Below are 25266 nucleotides of genomic sequence, written 5' to 3'. Positions count from 1 at the left end.
TTTTCAGTCCTCCGTGCTAAAGAAAAGGCAGGGGTTGGAACTATTTGAACACATTTTTCTCCGTTCCAGTTTTTGGCATAAATCTCACTTTAGGAAAACTATCGTTTTGTTATTACGTAACTTGGATTTATTTTTATGAGTTCTTCTAGAGTGAAATTGAAAGGGGAAGATAGCTATGAGCTTGTATTTTTTATTTTTGTAATTTTTCATGCTCAAGAATGAAAATTTTGGACAAAGAATGGAAATCCAAAAAACAGTATTTAAGTTTATGTGGCTTTTTTGTCATGAAAGATAGTATAATACAGAAATATAGCTCCATAGCTATCTGCTTGTGACTGTCCTAAAGCAACATAACACATAAAAACGACAAATTTATAAATATTTTCAAAATGATAGTTTTCCTACGCAGACACGCCCACTTTCTTCTTTAAACATTTGCATTTTTTTTTGTACTTCACCCAGGTTAACAAAATTTGGCAGAAATGTTGTCAACATCAACAGAAACGAGCCCTGTAAATGTCGTTTAAATCAGAGAAGTGGTTCAAAAATTCACTTTTTTGGGTAGTGTCCCCCCTTAACCGAGTAATCCGCAGCTCCTCGATCTAACGAAGTAATTCACAGCTGCTCTCAGCTTTGTTAGATCGAGTTTTGATTGTATGCATTCTACATTCTTTTTTTACGACAGGTGAAAGACTTTATCAATATGAAAGTTTGTTGTAATAAGGAAGGCGTTCCAAGTGTACTATAGAGAAAGGCAGTGATGAAATGCACTGCACTCCAGTTTGCAATCAGTGGATTTCAGAATCTGTTTAAACAATAAGATGGTTGTAGAAAAGAGTACTTGAAGTGCTTTGTATTGGAGTTGTAAAAGCTACCTTTAAGAAGTATTTGAGGTGCGATGACAGTTTGTTGAGCCTCAATTTATTTAGGTTAGAAGTAGAGTCGGGCCCGGTTATCCCAAAGTTGATGGGAGCCATAAGTATTAGCCCCGAGAAGCCCCGAGAGTGGCGCCATCCGGCGGCTCCTTGTCGGGACGTAGTGGCAAGGATCTCGGACCGCTTCTGCGCTTTCTAGGTAGCATGTAGGTTAAAGTGTGTCATTCACAATTCATCTTTGATTCGTTAATTTGAACGAAAGTTTGGGGTTGCTCTTGTCCTAATTCTTTGTCATACTTCGCGTCAAAATTAAACTCGAGCAGCGCGACAACAGTGGCGTCGCGGCCTATGGAACAGGACCCAGTGACCCAGCTTCGTGTTATTGTACCGACCACGACCAAATCAGTTGTTGTGGATTTGGAAGCTTGTCGAGCGACCGAACAGGTAGATTCTGGGACGGTATGGTGCCCCAAACAAGTTGGCTTCCTTCTTTTTTTTTTTTCCAGTCTGCCGGGAACAGACAGCAAATAGAAATTAATTGCGAGGGTGGCCGAGCAGGCGTCTAACTCGGCTTTCCGATCGCAGTTTTTTTCTTTGCAGTTTGCTCGTGCGGTTTTGGAAACGGACAAAAAATAGAGCGTACATACCGCATACTGTGAGGGTATTCCGTAGCTCGTTTACTTGAGCCTTTCGTCGAAGAAAGCAGGAAATAGAATTGACACGCATGTCGCTGCAACAAGAGCATCTGCCACCGTTGCGCAACACTCCGAAAGTGAAGAGGAGAGGACGAAGAAATAAGACCGACCTTCGAACCGGAAGATTTAGGTCAAGGTTCAAACCATTCGTAGGGAGTGGGGCCACTAAAAAAAAGTGAAAGCCGTTTACAACTCCCTGTAACAACGAATTAGAGCGCAGCTCTTGAGGAGGAGGAGAAAAGGGTACTGGGGGGTGAAGTGACCTGGGGGGGGGTCACGTGACCATGCCGATGATGTCATCAGTGACGTCACTGATGACGTCATCAGTGACGATGACGATGTGGACTCCGATGACGTCATCAGCGATGATGACGATGACGATGCGGATGTCGGTGACGTCATCAGTGACGTCACTGATGATGTCATCTGTGATGATGACGATGCGGATGCCCCCCCCCCCCAGTCACGTGACACCCCCAGGTCACGTGACCCCCGCCGAGGTCACGTGACCTCCCCGATGACGTCATCGTCACTGATGACGTCACCGGCATCCGCATCGTCATCGTCATCATCACTGATGACGTCATGTGACGTCACTGATGACCTCAGCGGCATCCGCATCGTCATCATCACTGATGACGTCATCAGTGATGATGACGATGCGGATGCCCCCCCGAAGTCACGTGACACCCCCAGGTCACGTGACCTCCCCGATGACGTCATCGTCACTGATGACGTCACCGGCGCCTGCATCGTCATCGTCATCATCACTGATGACGTCATCAGTGACGTCACTGATGACCTCACCAGCATCCGCATCGTCATCGTCATCATCACTGATGACGTCATCAGTGACGTCACCGGCATCCGCATCGTCATCGTCATCATCACTGATGACGTCATCAGTGACGTTACTGATGAGGTCATCAGTGATGATGACAATGACGATGCGGATGCCGGTGACGTCATCAGTGACGATGACGTCATCGGGGAGTTCACGTGACCTCGGCGGGGGTCACGTGACCCTGGGGGTGGTCACGTGACCTGGGGGTTTCACGTGACTTTGGGGGGGGGGGGGTTTTCACGTGACTTCGGGGGGGGTCACGTGACCTTGGGATGACCTTGGTTACGCCGACGGCGACGCCGACGCCGCTCAAGCTGGGAACGGGCCCCTCAGATCTGCGCTCTAAAAAACGGTCACGCGGACATACCCATTCAACGAGGCCGCTGGTCGTAGGCAGCGATCAATTAGTGCCTCGCGAGGCCTTCCCATTGACTCGAGAGGCCGCCGAAGTCGTTGGGATCGTTGTCGTTCGTTGTCGTTGCTCCCGGAATCCGTGAATCGAGCGACCTTCACCGAGAATTGTAGTTTTGGGGTACGTATTTCCTTTCGTTTGCTACTTGAAGTCGGGAAGCGTGTGAAGAGCACGTAGAAGTATGCTCGGTGGTCTTTACGACAAGTACCCGAGCGGTGGTGGTGGCCCCGAAGCTATTCTAGGATTTCGTCGCAACTTACACGCAACTTCCGGTTGTTTCGCTCAGTGCATTCAGATTTGTTTTTAGGTTTCGTCCTATGCACGTCTCGTGCGATAGCAAAAACGAAATACACTTAGCACCCAGCTTTTGCTGCTATGCTCTAAAGCAAGCAACCAAAGCGAAGCACAGCGTAGCAAGTACCTGGCCTCGTCACATTGTACCGGTCGCTACGTCACCATCGAGCCATCGCAGCGCTCCAGTCGGTCCCGCCCGGGGTTAATAGAGCGCGGGAAATCTTGTGGTCAGCTCTATAATCGGCCCGAAGAATCGCTGTCGGCACATGCTGATCTTAAATTTTCGCTGCCCATGCGTTAGGGTGTTCCCAGAACACCGACCGAAAGGATTGCCGCAATTCCATGCACTGCTGGAATCCTGGCGTTTGGTTGTGGTCGTCGAGCGACCCGTAGAAGACGACAAGCTATATTTAGGCGGTGCACTTATGAAATTTCCAGATTTCCTCTCACTATTGTGGACTTGAACGATCTTCCCGACTATATCATATTCATAACTGACCTCGATGTTCTTAAATTTTCAATCATTGGTCATTTTGTTGGGTGCAATTAAATTTTGTCTCGCTTCCATTCTAGCATCAGATATATATTTTTTGTTACTTATTTACGGTTTTTTAAAGCCCTAATTAAAGGCAGGAGTGCCCGTTTCAAATAATTAGTTCACGTCTCTCTCGTATATGTTTGCGTTAATTTTTTGTTCTTTTTATTTTGCCCCTTGTGTATGATTTTTTTTTTTTATGATAACGAAAGAGGTACATGGAAGACAAACAGACAACACAGGCTTCCGACTTGCAACAAAACGTTTCCTGGTTTAAATGAGACGTAAAAATAAGACAACAAAAAAAAAACACGCACACCGAAGAAAAAGCTTGGCTTACAAAGAGAGAAAAGCAAATACAAGGCGAAAACGTTGATAGAAGAAAACGGAATTGCAAATATTGTTATAATGCTAGCATGTGTCACTAGAACCTCAAAAGTCACGATTTAAAATAAACTGGTGGGTATCCTACTTGTATACTATTCATTCTCGTCGCCTATAAAAAGTAAGGGGAGGGAGAGAAATGGGGAAAGGGGAAATCTTTTTCAGTTTGTTTTGTTTACTGTTTGCTCATTGTTTTTGTTGTTTTTTTCACTCGTAATATTGCAAATCTTTTTTTATATAGTTTTGTGCACTGTTGTTGTATGTTTTTCATTGTGTATTTGCTACCTGCCAGCTCCGTTTTACGTAATGCCCTCGAAAAAGGCCGGCATTCACGGTCAGCGAAGTCCGGGGATGGGGTTTGGGGTTCGGAACGAGAGCCTTAAAAAACATTGCTCGGCCGAGGGCTTGGCAGCCCCAAAGGGTCCGGGGGGCCCCCATTTTAGAGATTGGACGAAACGCGTGCCTCCCTCAGGCTGCTGGGCTGCCAGGACCTGCTGGAGGACGTGCCGGGCCGGCTTCCCCGGGCCCAGATTGCGGGCATTGGGGCGGACCTGCGCAGCAGCCTGGTCCGGGCCACGGGCAGGGGCTTCTCCGGCCGCAACTCCTCCCGCTCCTACAGCATCAAGGAGGAAACCTCCAGTGAGTGCCGGATTCTTTGCTCTGCTGCTCTGGCTTAAGTTTTGGAAAGTGTCACGAAGAAAAAGGCAAGACAAGCTTAAAATTGGAAGTAAATGTTTAACGAAGCAAACTTACGCCTACAAACTTAAAAGTCAACTGAAAAGAAAAACAATTTTTCTTTAAACAATCTGGTTGCGACACGCGTGTCAAAAGTAATTTTTATGTGAAAAAAAAAATTTTTTTTTTTAGAGCAATTTTGACGGCGCGATACGCGATATAGTCGGTAGTCATCTCCTTTCTACTTGTTTTGCAGCAGAGCTGTTAAGGGCTAGTTTCCCCAGTTTTGTGTCCGTGGGCAAATAAATCTCGACACAAAACTCTGGACAGCTACCGCCATCCATAAGCGACAGTGGCAACCAGACAACTGGCTTGCTGGTTGTCTGGTTGCCGCTATTGCTTATAGATGGCAGCAGCCTTTCGAGCCTTTCCACTCTGTGGAAAGGCTCTCTAGGCATCGCCCTAGAAGTGTCCTCAAGGACGATGTTTAGAGGACGACGTCTACCTCAAGGTTGTCCTAGACGTCATCCTAGATGTCGTCGTTGAGGTTGTCCATAAGGTTGTCCTCAAGGTCGTCCGTGAGGTGGTTCTCGAGGTCGTCCTAGAAGTTGTCCTTGAGGTTGTCCTAGACGTCCTCGTGGTCGTCCTTGACGTTGTCCTAGATGTCGTCCTTGAGGTCGTCTTAGGCGTCATCCCTGTGGTCGTCCTAAGCGTCGCCCCTGAGGTCGTCCTAGGCGTAATCCTTGAGGTCATCCTAGGCGTCGTCCTTGAGGTCATCCCACCATAGTGCAGCTTCGCTGGTCTTCCTTTTTTATCAGAGTGGAAAGGCTGAAAGTTTTTTTTTCTCGGCCTATCGGGCGCGTGGATCGACTTGGCCATCACGTTGAGGTGGAGTGAGCTTATGACTATATTGTTAAGCTGGAGATTGTTTGACGATTCCGCAATGTCGTGGACTTTGCGCAATAAAATAAATATTGCTCTAAACATTTAATTTTTTTCGTATAAAAGTTATTTCTTGACGCGCGTGTCCCAACCAGACTCTTTTAAAAAAGCTTCTTTTTTTCTTTTCAGTGGCCCTTTAAAGAAAAACTAGGGTTATGCGAATAGTATATTTTGATTTCGAATCGAATTAAAATCTAATTCTAATTTTGGCCGAATATTTTCTAATCGAATATGGAATACTTGGTGTTAAAAAATCTTGGCCGCAAAGTGGCATGCAAGATAATTATTGCATACGTGCAATTATTAAGGCACTGATTTGTGAGAAGGAAACCATAATTAATTGATGTATGACTTATTTATTAGAATAGAAACACTAAAAAGCCGAAATGGAATTACTGTCGAGACCGGTTATAACGAAGTCGGTTATAACAAAATAGCGTCTGCAGCGAAGCGATCACGATTTCCCATTCTCCTTGGCATTACGTTATAGCCGTACTCGGTTATAACGAAATAACAGATATAGCGAAGTGATTTCCGATTCCCGTTGACTTCGTTATAACCGGTCTTGACTGTACAGAGTTAAAAAACGTTCATCCTTTCCACTCTCGTCAATAGGGAAGACCAGCAGAGCTGTACTAGATACACTGTATGCTTTTTCTTCATCGTTGTCTGTTTTTCGCGCTGTTTCCTACAATGAATTCCCTCCAACGCATTCAACTATCCATTCTTCTATTATACCTGGAAAGGTTGCCGCCATCTACAAGCGACGGCGGAAACCATACTGGTTGTGTGCTTGCCGTCGTTGCTTAACGAAAAAACACTCGACCCCAGACGCAGCAAACCGTTTGCGAGCCCATTCACTGGGTTTGTGGCTAGACTCTCACCGGCGTCCCTGTTAACCCTAACCGAGTGCGCTATGATCTCGATAGGCACAGCCTGCGTAGGTGCAGTTTTTAACACTGCTAGCGGCTAAATTCTCGTATTTTCTGCCGTCTTTTGTGTTTCATGGTGCATGTATTTTCCCGAGGTCATTGAGAAAGCATTGTACAAGATTTGAAAAAAAAAAAAATAAATAAAAAGGCAATATAAAATCTATAAACTATTTTTGTTGGGTACGCGCGTGACAGAACAGAAAGCACTGATACTACAACTGCTCTCGAAGTGAATATCAAATAGCATAATATTTGAAACTGCTATTTGAATATTGCACAACACTAAGAAAAAGGTACCGGCATGGGTGATGGACAGGCGATTGTCTCGGAGCAGTGCCCTACTGCCACTTTTATGCATGTGCTATGTTCACGACATGTCTATGGCAGAACGCACGCAGAACGAGGTTCTATGCCAGAACGTGGCCAAGATCGGAATACTGAATGTCTGCAAAAGCAAGAACTGGGCCTGTGGGGAAGAGTAGAAACTCGTTGATACGTTTTTCAGGGGACCGCAGAAAAAAAATGTATCAACCTGGAAAACGTAACAACCGATGACGCACTTGGGGGGCTCTACATGAGATAGAAAGCAGCTCTTCTATAACGCTTTATTTTATGTGTACTGACAGAACTGTTGAGGACTCGGACACTCCAACTTTGCGCGTCTTGACCCCCGAGCTTGTTGAAAGCCTGGTTGATAAAAAGGACCTTTCTGCTCGACCTCCTTTCGTTTGGTGACGATGCCGTTCAAAGTTGACGGCGCAAGTCTGAGGTCTCTTGCAATGTCAGATCTCTTCCGGCTGGGATTTGGTACACCGTCCGAGGTACCGTATTTGCACGAATATAACGCGACTACGAATATAACGCGAGGGCATGTTTTGATGCCCTCAAAAAGAAAAAAAAAAAAATTATTACTATAATAACGCGAACCGAGGCGGTGTCAATTTCTCGCACTCGGGGACACAGCAGATGTGAAAAGTCAATGGAAATAGAAGAAATATCAGTTTATGTTTTGATTGCACTCATCCTCACTGCTCAGGTCCTTCCGTTTACAATTCACTTGACCACTACGCAAAACCACGACCAACTCTGCGCAAAACGTAGCAGCACGGCACCTGCTTGTCTGGTAGTTCCCTTTTCTTCCGTGCGAGCTCCTCGGCAGCCCACAATCCAAACAAGGCACAAAGCAGAAGCACCAACACACAAACACCAGATCACTCTGGAGCAGAAACTAAGCAATGCACAGGCCGAAAAAAAGACTGCTGAATCCGACGCACAATCACACTTCTTGTTCTGGTCTCTCTGCATAAACAAATGCCTCGTGTTGCACGATTGCGTAAACGCGGTTGGTGGTCTTGGCCTGGCTTGTGTTGACTTGACTTGGCCCGGCTTGGCTTGGCTCGAATTGGCCAGTGTCCGCATTCCCGCATGGCGCGCGTGCGCGCCGAGTTTCTGCGGCGTGCGCGCGTTGTACAAACACAAAAGCGATAAAAATGCTTTTTTAGGTTTTCTATTCACCCCTCCACGTGGCTCAATAGCTAATAAATTCCCCTCCACACCCCCACTTCTTTTCCCACCGGATATTTTGCATTGAGCCACAGGAATGGCTTTCTCCTCTGGCTTTCTCCAGACTCGCGCGCCTTGTGGCTGAACTTGATTCCGAATATAACGCGAGGTGCGTTTTGGAGCACGGAATTTCGAAAAAAAAACTCGCGTTATATTCGTGCAAATACGGTATATCTCTTTAAATGTCTTCCTTTTTCGCGATGCCATGACCGTCGTCAATGGGCGCAAAGCACAGATACTGTGAAACACCACGGTTCGTGCAATCGAGCGAACAGAAACTAGACGTGCAGTATGCATGTGGGCGCACCCCGTGCCAGAGAAAGAGAAGGACAAATGAAAAAGAGAGCAAAAGAGGAGCGTTTGCCGCCTCGCCAGCCTCGCTCCCCGTCCGAGCAGTGCTCCAAGTTCACAGCCGGGCAAGAAGCTGTGGCAGAGCTCAGCAAAGCCCAGCGAGGAGAGGCGGAAAAGAGGGGGAAAGGAGTGAAGGCAAGACAGGCGTCTGCGTGCCTGCTCGTGCCGTGCGACCCGCATTGCATGGTTCGGCATTGCTCTGCTTGATTCACTTCGAAGCCAGCATGGCAGCCTGGTGCCCAGCGCGCCGAGGCGCGGCGATGTCGACACTTTTGGATGTAGCAAGCGGGAAAGCAAACATTACAGGCAGGAAACTAATACATGTATCTCTATGGAAGTAAAACGGGACCGGCGTTTTTTTGCGTAACAGCCGGGAAAACGTATCAACCGAGAACGTATCAACGAGGTTCTAGTATATGAACCCCGCACCTTTGTGTGGCAGCTGCGTGCATTGCCAACTCTGCCACGCACGCAGCAGTATCTCATAAACTCTGAGGCACACAAAATGTGTGGGGAATAAGTTGCGCGTCTGCTTGATGCAACGTGACAGCGTGCTCACGTGGGGACTGACGTCGCACGACACCATGGTGTCGCGTGACGTTGAGGTAGTATAAGCAATATAGACCCGACGAGACTATGTGTTTTTCGTACAGCTTTGACCCATCTGCAGGCCAAGCGTAACTTGTCGCTTTTCTCGTGGAACAGAGCCCTACGACAGATTTAAAAAAGCGTCCCAGTTCTGCAGATTAGTCGTCGAGGGAGAGTCGCTTCCCACATTGTCTGTAGGCCCCAGAAGTGTCGTCGGTCGTGACATTTTTTTCCGGATGCAGAGAATTTGTTGTTAGGTGGCTTCCACTGCCTTTTGGCAAAAGATGTATTTTTTGCAGTCCCTGGATGTTCCACCGCATTACTAGGTACAGTACCTCTCAGCAGGCCTTCTCATCACATGAAATTGGATGTTCATTAAAAAAAGTCTCCCTTTTTTCATAATTCTTTTTCGCTCAATATTTTTTTTTTTTTTCAGTTTAGTTGTATTTAGTGATAGAGAAGATAAGAGCAGCAGGGAGGTGTATCAATGGTCCCGCATCCAGTGCAAAGTTCCCACCTTCATAAACACCTTGGTGTTGGGCGAGCTTGAGCCTGCGTGCGTGTCCAGAGCACGATGGAAGGCAGCCAGCAGCTGTCGTACGTACTACAGAGAGAGAAAGGCCAGGTTGCATTCTCTGGTTAGCTTCGCTCGACGCCACCACCGACCGTTTCACACCAGTCCCCGTGGCAAATAGCACCAGCCCCGAGCAAGTTGCCATGGGCGCGCCACACTTTTCACTCTAAACGGGGACCGAGGCTGTTCTAATAATTGAGTTTCAGATACGAATGGAATGTCTTTAACATTTGCTTCGTACGCAACAGAAGCGTTCTTTGTTTGGCCACGGAGATGCCCGTGAAATAAAGGAGACGACTGCCTCGCAGGCGAGATCATGGCGGTGCTGAAGCTGGACAATGTCAATGTGGGGCAGACGGCCTACAAGCCCTGCAGCCAGCAGGCCTGGGACCAGAGGTTCCAGATCACTCTGGACAGGGTGGGTCCCCTTGGCCTCCTTCCTGCCCCTTGGCCTGCACATCGGTGGCCCCGCCTCGAAAGGGGGGCGTCGCCGTTTTTCGGTAATGCAGTGACGTACCAAAAAATTGTCGTAAGAATGCCCACTCAAAGGGGAGAGATAAAGATGGTGAAAAATATGGGGTGGGGGATCTTTGAGGTTGCGAAGGCAAAATCTCATAAAAAAATCGGCGATAAATGCTGGGGCACTTGCCGCGAACCATGTGAAATGGGAACCTATACCACAAATGGCAGATGTGGCAAATTCAAGTTTTAAGGTGCGATAAACAGGTAAGAATTCGCTACGAACTCTCTCGTGTCTTGGTACCGCATATCACGTGGTAGATGCCATTCCCGTCGCACATCACGCGATATCCAACGGGAATAAAAGGGCGGGCAGTGTTTTGAAATTTGATGTTATCGACATTCACTAGTCACGTGCGAATAGTGGTTTTGGCTGAATATTTTCGAATCGAATATCAAAGAGTTTCTCCGAGCCTTTCCCTACTGTTGCACCATACTTAAACGAAAATCCAGCTCAACTCATGAAGGTCAATCCCAAGCTTCCACTTGTCCATTCCTAAGCTAATTTTAGTCTAACTCTGTTTATGGACGGTGACCTCAGAAAGTCTGATGCCTTGGGATGGCAAGTAAATGACAGATTTGACATAAAATTATACCTATAGAGATGCCCAGCTACGCCTAATTGAGTGGGTTTAGAGATATTGCTATATGCAAACAATCTTTCTTCAATCTCGAATTTAAAGAGAGGAATTTCAAATGATGAACGCAGGTTGTTGGGGCATCTCTGCCTAATGCATACTCTTGTATGACAGCCACAGTTTCATTTGGAAAATGTTACTGCAATGTAGACGTCAACATTCCCCAAGTTTTTGTTTTTTCTTAAGTATACCAGGCGTGCACATGCACCATCCCGTTTGAAAGTGTGCTTTTCTCCCACGTGAGCAACTGTAATATTCATACTTTTCCAAACATTGATTGCTGTGGGTTACCCCGTGGAGTGCACCACTTACTGAGCACCGGTGCAATGTGGACAAGCAACACCCTTTGAGCTCGCTTCTGCAAGTGTTGCTTCTCCGCAGTCTACCTGTGCTCGGTAAAAAGCGAAGGGAGGATCTCCTCCGGGCTGCATCGCTCCCTTGACCCGAATCCATCGGGAGTTGGGCGGTGTCGGCTGTGGGCGCTGCCCAACTCCCGGTGGAATCGGGTCAAGGGAGCGATGGAGCCCGGACGAGATCATCGGAGCGTTGATGATGCTCCCGTTTCTCCCTGCCCGCGTCCCCTCTCGGCGCATCAGCATCAGAAGCGGCGCTCTGCCAGCTCTATGCGCTCTTCCTTCCATCACCCGTTTGCTCCGTTTTTCCAGTTTGCCGTTTGCCTCGGTGGAGAAGGGGCAGGGAACGCGAGGGTCTCCTTGTGTCTCCGTGTAGGCTTGCGTGCTTTTGGCACCTTGGCCTTCGTAAGAAGCGTGGCTGGCCGCCGATGCACTTCGAAGAATCCGGCTAAAAATGCGTGCATTTCGGTCGGGACCACGTTAAACTTCAATTAAAGCGATAATTTAAAAAAAATATTATTTTGTTACGACGAGGGAATACCGTATTTGCACGAATATAACGCGACCACGAATGTAACGCGAGGGCAAGTTTTGATGCCCTCAAAAAGAAAAAAAAAGAAAATATTATTACTATTATAACGCGAACCGAGGCCGCGTCAATTTCTGGCACTCGGGGCCATAGCAGATGTGAAAAGTCAATGGAAATAGAAGAAATATCAGTTTATGTTTTGACTGCACTCATCCTCACTGCTCAGGTCTTTCCGTTTACAATCCACTTGGCGACTACGCAGATAAGCAGCAGCACGGTGCCTGCTTGTCTGGTAGTTCCTTTTTCTTCCCTGCGAGCTTCTTTGAGCTCCTCGGCAGCCCACAATCCAAACAAGGCACGAAGCAGAAGCAACATCACACAAACTCCAGATCACTCTGGAGCAGAAACTAAACAATGCGCAGGCAGAAAAAAAAGACTGCTGAATCTGATACAAGATCACACTTCTTGTTCTGGTCCCTCTGCATAAACAAATGCCTCGTGTTGCACGATTGGGTAAACGCAGTTGGTGGTCTTGGCTTGGCTGGAATTGGCCAGTGCCCGCATTCCCGCAAGGCGTGCACACGCGCGCTGAGGTTTTGCGGCGTGCACGCGTTGTACAAACACAAAAGCGATAAAAATGTTTTTTTTTTATGTTTTCTATTCTCCCCTCCACGTGACCCAACAGCTAATAAATTCCCTTCCACACCCCCCCCTTCTTTTTCCATTGGATATTTTGCATTGAGCCACAGGAATGGCTTTCTCCTCTGGCTTTCTCCAGACTCGCGCGCCTCGTGGCTGAACTCGATTCCAAATATAACGCGAGGTGCGTTTTGGAGCACGGAATTTATGAAAAAAAAACTTGCGTTATATTCGTGCAAATACGGTATTGTAGCTTGATTTCCGATTTTTAATGCTGCGTTGGCAATTTAGAACGTTTTTGGTGCACGTGCCCGCATGGCCGGAGCAGGGTGCGAGCATTTGTTGAGCCTGCCTTCCCTGTGTCTGATCAACAGTCGCGTGAGCTGGAGATCCAGGTGTACTGGAAGGACTGGCGGGGCATGTGCGCCGTCAAGTTCCTCCGGCTGGAGGAGTTCATAGACGACGAGCGGCACGGCATGGCCCTGCACCTGGAACCCAAGGGACTGCTCTTCGCGGAGGTGGGTCTCTCTTAGAGCTAACCTGAGAATCGGGAGGGAAAGGTCCCGCGTGTTTTGGTCGCTTTGGAACAGAGGGACCGTATTGCCGGCGACACCGTTCACGCGCACAAAGAATCCAGAGAACATCGCCTGCGAGGTTTGTATCTAGTGTTTTCCTAGCGTTATATCACTCAAAAACGCCAACGTCTCGCGTAATATAAAAATAGGTTAAATCGACGGGCACCTTGAACGACTCCGCTTGTCTGTTCTCTCTGCACTGTTCCTTTCTATTTGTGCGCAATTTTAACCATGTTCATCTTAGACTCTAGACTCATCGTGGCGAAACAGACGCGCCTAACCTGTCGCCATCTTGCTTTCTTTGCTTTTCGTTGGTCTCTCTCTCGTTTTTTTTCTTTGTGCCACCGACGTTGGCATTTATGATATGCCCCGTTTCGCTCCCATCTTTATCCCCCCGTGCGAGTGGCACTGCGTAAAGCCTCTGACCGAGCTACCCTTTGGGTGTGGGAACTTTGTTCTATCGACCCTCTCGCGAGCGCCGCCATTTTGGCGCTCGGTGGGGAAAGAAAGGGTCGGTATGATTAAAAACGCGATTCGCCGAGCTTTGGAGACCCGGTCGAGAAGCTGGGACGGCGCTGTTTTTCTTTGTAGCAAATCATTCTAACATTTCCAGAGGGCGCAAAACTGTCTTTCGCAATTTCGGACGAGGATTTTATGCACCGGGACGGTTGAAGCACGGATGGTCTGAAGTGCACCTTATGTGGTTGCCTTAGCACCTCCCGGTCGAAGGGTAGGGGTTCAGTTTTTGTCCCCGGCAGAGCTACCGAGCAAGCGACGCCTTGAGTGACGACGCTCGAGCCAGTTCGGCACTTAGAATCGCGATTGCTAGGTTTTTACGCTTCATTCGAAATTGCGGGGAACAAGTTTCCGTTTTTCGGGAATGTAAAAAACGGCCTGCGACGAAGCGAGGCAATGTCGCTCGACCTTCGCGACACCGTAGGTAAAGTTCGGGTCGCAGTCGTCATTTGCGCCCCCTCTAAGCTAAGTGCCGAATTGGTGGCGCCCGCAAGGTCGGGGAATGGAGCGTCACTCTCGGCATAGCTCATTCGGCGACTTTAGTTGCTGGCGAGAGTTCTTGGCCGCCGACCGGATGTGGCGTTGCGGCCTCCCGCCGGGCGGGCGTCCATGACCTGCAAAGAATTTTTGGACCCGTTTGCGAGTCCTCATTTGGACATTGTTTTGGCGAGAACTCGTTGCTGACGCATGAATGGCTAGAGGTGCCTCCCAACCTCCGTAGGCCTGTCCCGAGCGCTCCCGTATCCACCGGTGCATTTCTGGCTGAAGAAACGGCTTCGACGGATGCCATTTGCTTGGGATCGACGGAACGTCGTAACGGACAGACCGTAAATAATAACTTGCGTCGTGCCGCAACACCGTCTTAATTGATTTTTAGTTTCATGTTCGTGGGCGGAAATCTGTCTCACCTGGCAGCAATGCCGACCACTCGCGAAAATGTTTTTTTGTCGGATCTTCGACGTGGTAGTTTCCTGTCGTGTGCTCGGAAAAGAATGTACTTGGAGTTTCACATCTATGCAACAATTCGATCGACATAATTAAAATTTTTCCGAGATTGATAGTATTACTCGGAAATTCCTTCCCTGGTTCCTGTAGAATTTCTTTAGACTTTACCGTCTTACTTTGCAATCTATGACAGTGACACAAATTTGCTTAAGACCAACTTGGCCACAGGAAAGAACTGGGTTACAATTGCTTACCTTACTATATTCTCCTGTCGGTGACTCACGGATTTGCGAACAAGCAAAAGGGTTTTCTTTATACGTAATCCTTTAGAGTAGCTGGCTGGAATGTGGTAGAGAGTTTGAATTTCGAAAAAATATAAACGAACAAAGAGGGAATCGATGCGCTTCCGCCGTGACAAGCTTCTGCCGCAACATTTGCACTTCCCGGCGGTGCCGACACGGTTTCCCCGACCGCAGGTGAGGTTCCTGAACCCGATGATCTCGAGGAAGCCCCGCCTGCAGAGGCAGCGGAAGCTCTTCGTCCACAAAGGTGGGCCCTCGACCGAGCCGGCCTCAGCGGCCCCCCTCGGGGTTCCCCCCTCGTCATTGGCAACGTGCCCCTCCCTCCCCGCAGGCAAGAACTTCCTGCGGCCGACCCAGATGAACATCAACGTGGCCACCTGGGGTCGCCTGATGAAGAGGGCCATGCCCCCCGGCTGCTCGGACCAAGTGGCCACCGTGTCTCCGCCCGAGGCCCTGCTCACCCCAGGTGAGCGGGTTACCTGCGCCTGGCTGCCCGGAGTCGAACCGGCAAAAGCAAAAGTGCCGCCCCGACGGTCATTAGTGTACAAATTCAATTTATTTTGACACGAGTTTCCCAAAGTGAATTGAATTAACGTAAATGTAATAATACAATGGCGCGCTCTAGTACTCGAATACACAACACCGAACTCGAGAACTTGCATAGATACGTGCCTTTGAGTCGAAAGTCGCAGAAACAAACCCCACACCTCTGCTGCCCCTGTGCTCCAGGGACGAGTGAGCACTGAAGCTTTCGGCGAGCCGCTTCTATCTTGCACCGCTCCCGTTGCCTTGAGACACGCTCGGGCTACAATTTTACTTCAGATGGTAAACTTTCCCGGAGGCGGTCGGCGCATGTTTCAGCATGTGCTCGTGTTCGGGAAGATACCCCAAAAAAATTCGAGATAAAAGAAAAAAAAAAAAAAAAAGAAAAGAAAATCTTAATTTAGAAGCAATGAAGCAAATTCTTTTTTTTTTAACATTGTGTATGTGATTGAAAAGAAACGAAAAAGTGGAAAGGAAGTGCCCACCTCCTCCGTGGACACACGATGGCACGGTGCGTGTCTGTTAGGATGCCGACAATTGTTAAAAGTTGTAAAACCATTCGGCCCCTCCCCAAAGGCGCAGACAGTTATCGGGAGGACGGGGTCGCCTGCTTCCTGCACCCCTGCTGGCGCCGACTTTCTGCTTTCTCCCATTTCCCTCTCATTTTCCCGCTTGCAGTCGCACCCTCTTAGGCAATTTGAACGGGGCATTCATTTCTGAAGCAATCTTGCCCACCTTCTTTCTCTACTTGGAATTCCTCTACAAATTTCTTGTACTTTGTGTACAAATATTTTGTTGACCCCCACCTTTTGTGCTAGTTCTTGCATTGACGGTCTAGAATATATTTGGGCGGTTTCGTTTGAATTCGACCAACCTTGTCGGGGTGGGTCCTCGGAATTATCTGTAAAAACATATCTGAAATCCCAATCCCTGGGACGAACAAAAAAGTGCTATTAAAAAAAAATTAGAAATATGTAGTACGAGAGAAATAGAAATGCGAAACGCTGCCAGGTGGAATGTGTGAAAATCGGGATTCGATATTTTTCAAGTTAAGACGGTCTTTGCAAAATATTGACTTCTCACTTAGTGATAATAATTTTTATACTATAAGTAGGCGATTTGGGCTGTATTTAGACGTCAAGTGTTGTCTTTTACCATTTTTATTTATTTTTACATAAATTGCAAACATGCCACCCAGAGCAATTTTGACTTATACTGAGATAGCTATATCAAACGAACGGTAAGGAGCTATGTCATGAAACATATATAGATACATAGCTATTTATATAAGCTGTCGGTTGTTATATATTTCTTCGTTGAACTTCTTGGACAAATTTGATTTCGCCCCAGATGTGTACAAAAACGAAAATATACAAACTTAGAATCATTTTTCTAAAAAAAGCAATTTTTTTTTTTCAATTTTCTTTTATCTTTTTTTTTTGATAGCCCATAAGGTGTAGAAATAGTGTATGAATCTTAAATGTAATATTTCTTTTGTATTTTGTTGACAACCAAGACCAGAAAGCACAATCTGTGCTTCCTGGTCTTTGTCATCATAGTAACTTGTAAGACCATAATTTTGTTTGATCTTTGTTGCATTTGGCAGCGCAGTCGCCACGTTGGGGCCCTTATATTTGGATTCACTACGAGAGCCACACCTAGATTGCAATAGCTCGTCGTCTCACTGAAAGCATTTCTCGTTCATGTCGTCGTCTTTGGATCTGTACGCACAATCGACTGCTCAACTTTTCCTATTTACAGAAGCCCCCAAAAAGTGAATCATCTATCATTTATGATTATAATGCCATTAAATGCAGAGGTGCAAGTGAGCTGGACTAGAATTACGAAAATAATCCCTGAAGAAGGGGAACAGTTGGTAGAGCGCTCCACCTGTAAGGGACCAGGCGGATTTTTTTGGTCGCGCACCAGCCACCTAGCTGTGTTCGGAGATTTCTTTGTACCTTGTCCCTCTTGTCACCCTTCTCCAGGGATTATTTTTGCCAATCTTTCATTCCTTTTTCTTTTCTCAATAATTACTTTTCAATATCATCATTGCCACAAACATTTGGTGCCGCGGGTGGCGCCATCTAGTGAAGACCCGAAAAACTTCAAAGCGAAGAGTTCTCGGGGGTTGTGTTTTCAACCGAACCTTCCACACCGCACCCCGGGCGTCTGCACGACGGCGTCTCTCTGCGCAGCACCCGCCGAGACCGGCACCCCCTCGGACGGCACGGCGGTGATCAAGCTCACCTTCGAGGACTCCGAGGAAGTGGCACCCTCCGTGACACCCCCCCACACTTCGCTCGAAGGGGATATTCAGGTGAGGGCCCGTCCCCACACCCCCGGGGGTGAAAGCGAGGGCGTTTTAAAGCGGGAGTGGCAAATAATAATGCTAACAATGTTGGTCATGACGACACGTAGCTGGAGAACAAAAAAAATCCGTAGCCTACCGTCACCTTGCGGCAGGACTTAGCAGTATTCGAGTAGCGCTGCCAAACCGAGCCTATCCACAAGCAGCCGACAAAGAGTCGAAAATGGCGGCTTCTCAATGGTGTTGCACGCTGACCACTCGCGACGATTTTGTCCCCGAAAAATCAAACTTCCGGACTTTGAGCTGTCCAAAACATTGGTCGGGAATATGCGCCATTTCTATCGGGTAGGTCACGGTGCCTCCTTTAGGTCCAAAAGACCAAACTAATCCTTATTACCGGTGTCCCAAAAATCGGTTGGCGTCTGTACGAAGAGAAAGAGCGTAAAATAAACGAGTTGATGATTGGGAACCTGTACACCGACTTGAGCGCGTTACTCCCTTGCATTGCACTGCCGTCGCCGCCGTGTGGGCAAGGACGCTTCACCCGGGGCAATACTGGCTTCTGCACACGGGCCACGCCCGGCGTAGGCAGATGCGGGCTCGTTTCTGAAGGGCGAGTCGACATATATTTCGGACACCTCTTGCCTGTGTCTCTTATGGCTCGTGGATTTTTGTCTCTGCTATGGTTCCGACATAACGTTCTTAGGGGAAGAATAACTTTTATGAGCTGGTACCTTAGACCAAACGATTTCGTCGTCGTAACGGTTTTGCGCGAAACTGCTCGGAGCGACAAGACCCGACCGCAGGTAACGCCGCCCTCGGTGCGCCCTTCGCAGTCTGCCCTTGGGGAGTTTGACTTCCTGGGGGACGAGCCCAGCCCCAGGGCGCCCCCCGCGGGGGAGGGCCAGGGGGCCCCGACGGCCGCCCCGGGCTCCGCCAGGCACTCGCTCACCCCGGAGCCCATTGTGGAGATGCCCCCCGAGGAGGACGAGGTTCCCGCTGGAGAACGGGCCCCCCCGGGGAAGGCCCCTCCCTGCAAGGAGGCTGCTCCTGCCACCACCCCATCCTTCGAGCAGCTCGACACGTGAGTGCCCGCGTCGGCCCTTTCAAGTGACCGCGCAGGTAGCTTTCGTAACGGATCGAGACATAATTTTGCGCGTAACTGTAATTGTATGGGTTGTCGTTAAATCCAGCGGCGTTTTTTTAGCGAACCCTACGCACTTCCGCGAACCCTATGCACCCACGAAGCGGCCTGCGGCACGCAAATGTCGTACCGTATTTACTCGCATAGTGAACGTACCCCCCGCGACGGTCGTTCATATTTTGACGTTTTCTTTCCGCATACGTAAGGAGCGCGCTTTCAATTTTGGCTTTGCGAGCTCCGAGCCGCGTCCGACCCAACCGGCCACTGACTCGTCCGAGCGACCGGGCTAAGCTAGGGCGAGCCGAGCGCCGTAAGTGGGCGCATTATGGCTGCAGGTGGGACGTTGCGGGAGCCATCGACGGCGTAACTGTGGTTCTCGAAACGTAGCTCCGAACGGTGTATTTATTGCATCTTAAAAAGCGGTTTCTCAATTTCGGCTCGACAAGGTCATAGTAGAAGCATTGTGCCGTCGCTGGCTGCAGTCTTGACGCAGTGGCAGTAATGGATGTGGCAGACTCCCGTTCCGTTACGGGTCGCCCTCCGGCTCAACGGTCCATGGATGCTTTGGCACCGGGAGTTGGGACGCCGTGGAAACGGCGATGCCCGCATTTTGCCGCATTTTTTTGCCTAAACTTCTACAATTGACTGCCAGGATCCTGACATCCAACAGCGTGACACTCAGGCTTTCCTGGCGCCCCTAGTTGCCTCTTTGGGACCGCTTTCGACCCGTGGGCGGAACGGGATTCGAAGCACGTCAGTCGGAGCCATAACCCAGGCGTTGTAGCGTAACCGCGCACACGGCCCTCGGCGCTAGGATCAAGGAATTGCCACAGTGCCTGTTAGCTTCCGCCGTAGCAGGTGGCAGAAGATGGTGTAAGCATGCAACAACTGCTTGTAGGAGGAGCGGGCAGCGTTTCGTGAGAACCTCGGAGCCTCCAGACTCTCTGCAAAGTCGAGGAACGTAAGGAACCGTTTGCGTCTGGTTAGGGCTTGAGCCGAGCCAACGATGTACAAGATGGCGTACCGACAGCGGGTGGTTTTTGGACGGCACAAGTTCGCACATGATTGTGCACGACCACTTGGCACGGTTTGCAGCAGAAATGGATTTTTCGCAACAGCAAACGTGACGTGATGCAACCAGCATGTAAAAAGATAAATTTTCTTTCTCTCGAAAAGAAAATACGTGTTATCACTGAGGCAGCGTGGTGAAGAAAAGGAAGGAGGGTATTGCGGGTAATTTTGGCACTTCCTTGTCGGCATTGACGGCAGCAAAAACGTGATTGTTTATAAAGAGACCAGTACTAAACAAATCATTGAAGGCGTTCCCGATGGCGGCTTCTAAAATGATGAAGATGGCGCTGTTCGGGTCTTTTTACTCCGGCGCTCACGTCCCAGTTAATGGACGTCGTCCAAATTATCTTAACTTTTGTCGGTGCCCACGACGACGACGTGCCACTCCATTGTCCTCCGACTGCAAGAATCGCATTGTACTGCACTTCTTTCCAAAAGTGCAAAGCAGCCCAGGCTGATTGATTTCTGGAATTAAAGCTCATTCATGCTCCACCACAACTGATATCTCATTGCTATTGCTGATTTCAGGACAATGAAGTTCTCGCATTAACAAACTTTTTTGCGTGTCCCATCAATTTAAAGACCGACCAACGAAACCATTTTCCGCAAGGTAGGAAAATGGCCCTTGCGCCCTCCTCTTTTCACCCTCTCCCAAAAATCACGTGACGGCAGGGGCTCGTTTTGTGTCGGCTTTTTATGTAGGGATAATCCTCAAAAACCGCGAAATGAGCGGCTAGCTGCGAGCGCAACAACGACCTTGAGACGTCCAGGTGTCTTCCCTCGTTGACGCGGGTACGCTCAATCCGCGAGATTGAGGAAGCCAGGGCGACCGAACTCTCTTTCCCATGAGCTGCAGGTCCGAGGCCGCTCGGTCGGTGGAGATCGAGGGGTCGTGGTATGCGGGGTTCGTTCCAGTAGCCGCTTTCTGGCATCGCGCGGCTGCTGGAACCATTCCCGTCTCTGCACAAGGATTGGCTTGCGCAATAAAGGGTTCAGGTCGTTGATAATACATTTATTTTTGAAACTTATAAATCAAGTGGCTTTCCCTAATCTCTTCATTACTGTTTGAAACACATCTCCTCTCATAGGTTGTTCATCCCATTTTGGACTCTTTTGCGTATTTATTCGTCCTTATCTCTGCTCGATGACTGTGTGATAACTTGATAAAGACCTTTCAATATTGGCGCGGGCTTGCACGATCAACGCTGTCCCGGATTTACCCAAAATTGGAAAGATTGGCGTCAAGAGCAGTTGAAGAAGCAAACCGAAAATCTTGCTTCTAGTGAAGATGGCACAATCGTAAGATAGGTCTTTGCTTCACTTGCCTCCACAACGCCCAATCGTTTGCACTGTCGCAACTTCTCAGTAACATAGCTGTATACCACATTTTACACATGGTTACTATAGATGTGGCCCCATTGGCTTTCCCGTTATGAGCGAGTCGACTTTTTAACGACCGGCGACTCTCCTGAGTGAGAATAAATATTATCACCTTCCCACATCATCCACCCTTTCTCCCCCCGCCCTTTCCCGAGTTGGGGAGATATCAGGCCACTCCAGGGGAAGCAGCCTGCAGACTGCGCTTTTCGGCTACTCATTCTCAACACATTCGAACATGGAAGTAAACACATCGCATGAACGACGCCCAGTTAATTTGCAACCTAAATAATGCGGCTCTATACTGTTAGGACCCAATTAATTTCATCATCAATCATTATTTGTTACGATTTCATGGTGAAAGTGTGTTCGTCGTGATGCCACAAAAGTGATCGATTAAAAGGGACAAATAGATGATTTGCAATTTTCCCAAGCGCCCCGGCTGATTTTTTTTTATGATTTTTTTGTAGCCATTGCAATATTTTGTTGTCTTTCGGTATGCTTTTGTGATGTAAACAATTTTACGCACTTCCCACAAATATTTTATCGTCAACGACAGTTTTAAAGCATTACGCATCGCCTCGGGTGCGTTGACCTTGCGCACTAGAGCGTCACAGGAGCGCGTATTTCCGCAAAATAAATACGAGGACCTATTTCTCCCTTTGAATCAACCACTTTTGTGGCATCACGACGAACACACTTTCACCATGAAGTCGTAACAAAAAATGATTGATGATGAAATTGATTGGGCCCCAACAGTAGAGCCACATTATTTAGGTTGCAAATATATTGGGCGTCGTTCATGCGATGTGCTTACTTCCACGTTTGAATATGTTGAGAATGAGTAGCCGAAAAGCGCAGTCTGCAGGCTGCTTCCCTGGAGTGGCCTGATATTTCCCCAACTCGGGAAAGGGAGGGGAGGGGGGGAGGGAGAGAAAGGTGTGGATGTTGTGGGAAGGTGATAATATTTATTCTCACTCAGGAGAGTCGCCGGTCGTTAAAAAGTCGACTCGCAGATAACGGGAAAGCCTGTGGGGCCACATCTATAGTAACCATCAGTAAAATGTGGTATACAGCTATGTCACTGAGAAGTTGCGATAGTGCAAACGATGGGGCGCTGTGGAGGCTAGTGAAGCATAGACCGATCTTACGATTGTGCCACCTTCATTAGAAGCTAGAATTACGGTTTGCTTCTTCAACCCCTCCTGACGCCAATCTTTCCAATTTTGAATAAATCCGGGACAGCGTTGATCGCTCAAGCCCGCGCCAATATTTAAAGGTCTTTGTCAAGCTATAAAACAGTCATCAAGCAGAGGTAAGGACGAATAAATAAGTAAAAGAGTCCAAAATGGGATGAACAACCTATGAGAGGAGATGTGTTTTAAACAGTAATGAAGAGATTAGGGAAAGCCACTTGATTTATAAGTTTCGGAAATAAATGTATTATCGACGACCTGAACCCTTTATTGCGCAAGCCAATCCTTGTGCAGAGACGGGAATGGTTCCAGCAGCCGCGCGATGCCAGAGAGCGGCTGCTGGAACGAACCCAGCATACCAAGATCCCTCGATCTTCACCGACCGAGCGGCCTCGGACCTGCAGCTCATGAGAAAAAGCGTTCGGTCGCGCTGGCTTCCTCAATCTCGCGGATTGAGCGTGCCCGCGTCAACGAGGGAAGACACCTGGGCCCGTTTGCTCGAAGCGCTAACCGCGGCTAAAGTTAGCCGCAGTACCTAGGAGAGGGATTTTGAGGTCACGTGACTGGGCTCGGTAGGGATGTGGGGAAACATGGCGGTGCCCCAGTGAGTGAGCGCCGGTCGCTTTGGATCTAATATGTCGTTGTAGCTGCAATATCGGGCGCGTTAGTCAGCAACGAATAATGCAGGAGGCTTTCGCTTTGCCTAACCTCACTTAAACCGCAAAGATTGGGCAATGACATCGCCGCATTTTTTAGATGGTGTTTCCATTCTGGGCATTCCTAAGCCTAAATGAACGCGATAATTGTCGGCATGGCAAGGTCTTTGGAAAGCGGATTGTTGATAGCACACAAAAGCAGACAGCGTCCCGACAGACCTTTTTTTCTAAATTATCCAAGCATCGCGAGGAGAACGCTGGAAGTGTAATTCTACGGTTCACGCGCGCTGGCCTTCCTCTTATAAAAAATTTGAAGTAAAAAATCATAATAAGGCTTTGAAGAACGCGCGTGCAAGGCAAAATTTGTTTTATACTTTTTGCTTTAGAACGTACGGTTACTAGTGCAGACGCCAGCACGTGCGACGCGTGCAACTACTGTCGTAGCATGCACCTCGGTGCTTGAATAATTTAGAAAAAAGGTCTGTTGGGACGCCGTCTTCTTTTGTGTGCTATCAACAATCCGCTTTACAAAGACGTTGCCATGCCGACCATTATCGCGTTCATTTAGGCTTAGGAATGCCCAGAATCGAAACACTATCTAAAAATGCGGCGATGTCATTACCCATGCTTTGCGGTTTAAGTGAGATAAGGCAAAGCGAAAGCCTCCCGCACCATTCGTTGCTGCATGAGTAACGCGCCCGATATTGCAACCACAACGACATATTATTTCCAAAGCGAGCGGCGCTCCCTCACTGGGGCACCGCCATGTTTCCCCGCATCCCTACCGAGCCCCAGTCACGTGATCTCAAAATCCCTCTCCTAGGTACTGCGGCTAACTTTAGCCGCGGTTAGTGCTTCGAGCAAACGGGCCCTGGACGTTTCAAGGTCGTTGTTGTGCTCGCAGCTAGCCGCTCATTTCGCGGTTTTTGAGGATTATCCCTACATAAAAAGCCGACACAAAACGAGCCCCTGCCGTCACGTGATTTTTGGGAGAGGGTGAAAAGAGGAGGGCGCGAGGGGCATTTTCCTACCTTGCGGAAAATGGTTTCGTTGGTCGGTCTTTAAGGGGAGACGCGGGTCTTAAAATGGTAAAAAAACGCGAAATTTCACGTTTTTCAAAATTCACATATTTGGATTAATTGTAGTCTAAGGTACCTGCCTGCAAAGTTTCAATGTCGAATTCAATGTCTAAGCATGAAAAAAATGATATTTACGATGTCCCCGCAGAGCCCTAACACAGCGAGTTCAATGAAAACAAGTGGAACTTCGCGCCCCGCGCGTTTCGCGATCGCTCGTCGGATCGCGGCCATCTTGGTCTTGTTGGAAAGCCGCTTATTTTCCCCACGTCCCCATGCCATTCGTTATCGCGACAACATCGGGAAACGTCTGCATTCCGCGGGTTTCGAAGGCCCCAATTGCGATCGCTCATTGGCCGGCTAGCAAGGTGCCCGTACGTCAGAGCACGCGCGGCGCTTAGCGCCCCTGCTATTGGCCTAAACGCGCCCCTCTGCTCTTTTTCTCCTTTCCTCCTTTCCGTTCCCGCGCTGGCGAGAGGTGCGTCGTCTGCTCCTGGGCCCGTCTCCGCCCGTCTAGGCCTGTCTGCTTTGTTTCTTCCGTTATCGAGCGCACGTTTTAGTTCCCGTTTGCGCGCTTGCGTTGAACATTGTTGGTTCGCTTTCCTACGAAGTCGCGCGTGTTTTGTTTTGTTTCGCTTCGAGTTCTCGAGATGCCGGACGACGCTCGGTTGAAATCGAGCACGCGGCAAGCGTTCGGAAGGAAGAGGAAGCGACCGTGGAACAAGAAGCCGAAGCTGTCTGCTGCAAGTGCGCCACCGCGATCGGCACCGCCGGATGCCTTGGATCCTCCGGAAACATCAGCCGGAGACATCGCGACTCCATGCAGCAGCGGCAGTTTGTCGAGCTTTGCGAGCGCGGTTCGTGTCGACACCGCATACTACTCCACGGCCGAGCAGGCGCAACGAGTCGCACGATCGGACGAATGCAAGCGTGCGCTATCGGAAAAGTCGGCGACCCAGCGCAAATTCGACCTTCTCGGCGTCACCACAGGAGGCCAGACGCGCGACGCTGGGACACAGTTCATTGTAGTGGACATGAAAGCTCTCAACGACCTCTTCGCGCAGGCGAAGTGCGGAAGCTGCGGTGCGGGAACCCTGACACTTAGCAAGGCCACGGACAAAGAGTATGGCTTGGCAGTCAAGCTTCTGCTCGTCTGTGCCACATGCGAGTTCGAGAAGAAGCAGTTTTCTTCACCAAGAGTTGCCGGAACGG

General features: G+C 48.8%; 1 protein-coding gene across 1 annotated transcript in view; it reads left to right on the top strand.

The window, feature by feature from the left end:
- LOC8037522 (serine/threonine-protein kinase N2) overlaps positions 1–25266 on the top strand; it is a 95250-nt gene that overhangs the window by 24302 nt on the left and 45682 nt on the right. Inside the window, exons 7-13 of the mRNA XM_040214816.3 lie at positions 4512–4678; positions 9973–10082; positions 12717–12860; positions 14855–14927; positions 15012–15146; positions 17422–17543; positions 18371–18618. Coding sequence (XP_040070750.2) covers positions 4512–4678; positions 9973–10082; positions 12717–12860; positions 14855–14927; positions 15012–15146; positions 17422–17543; positions 18371–18618 — 999 coding nt within the window. The remainder of the gene's footprint in view (positions 1–4511; positions 4679–9972; positions 10083–12716; positions 12861–14854; positions 14928–15011; positions 15147–17421; positions 17544–18370; positions 18619–25266) is intronic.

This window comes from Ixodes scapularis, unplaced genomic scaffold, assembly GCF_016920785.2.
Source record: "Ixodes scapularis isolate PalLabHiFi unplaced genomic scaffold, ASM1692078v2 PGA_scaffold3__209_contigs__length_174095766, whole genome shotgun sequence".
NCBI lineage: Eukaryota > Metazoa > Arthropoda > Arachnida > Ixodida > Ixodidae > Ixodes > Ixodes scapularis.
Note: the sequence above shows the minus strand (reverse complement) of the source record. Positions and strands in the feature narration are given on the sequence as shown.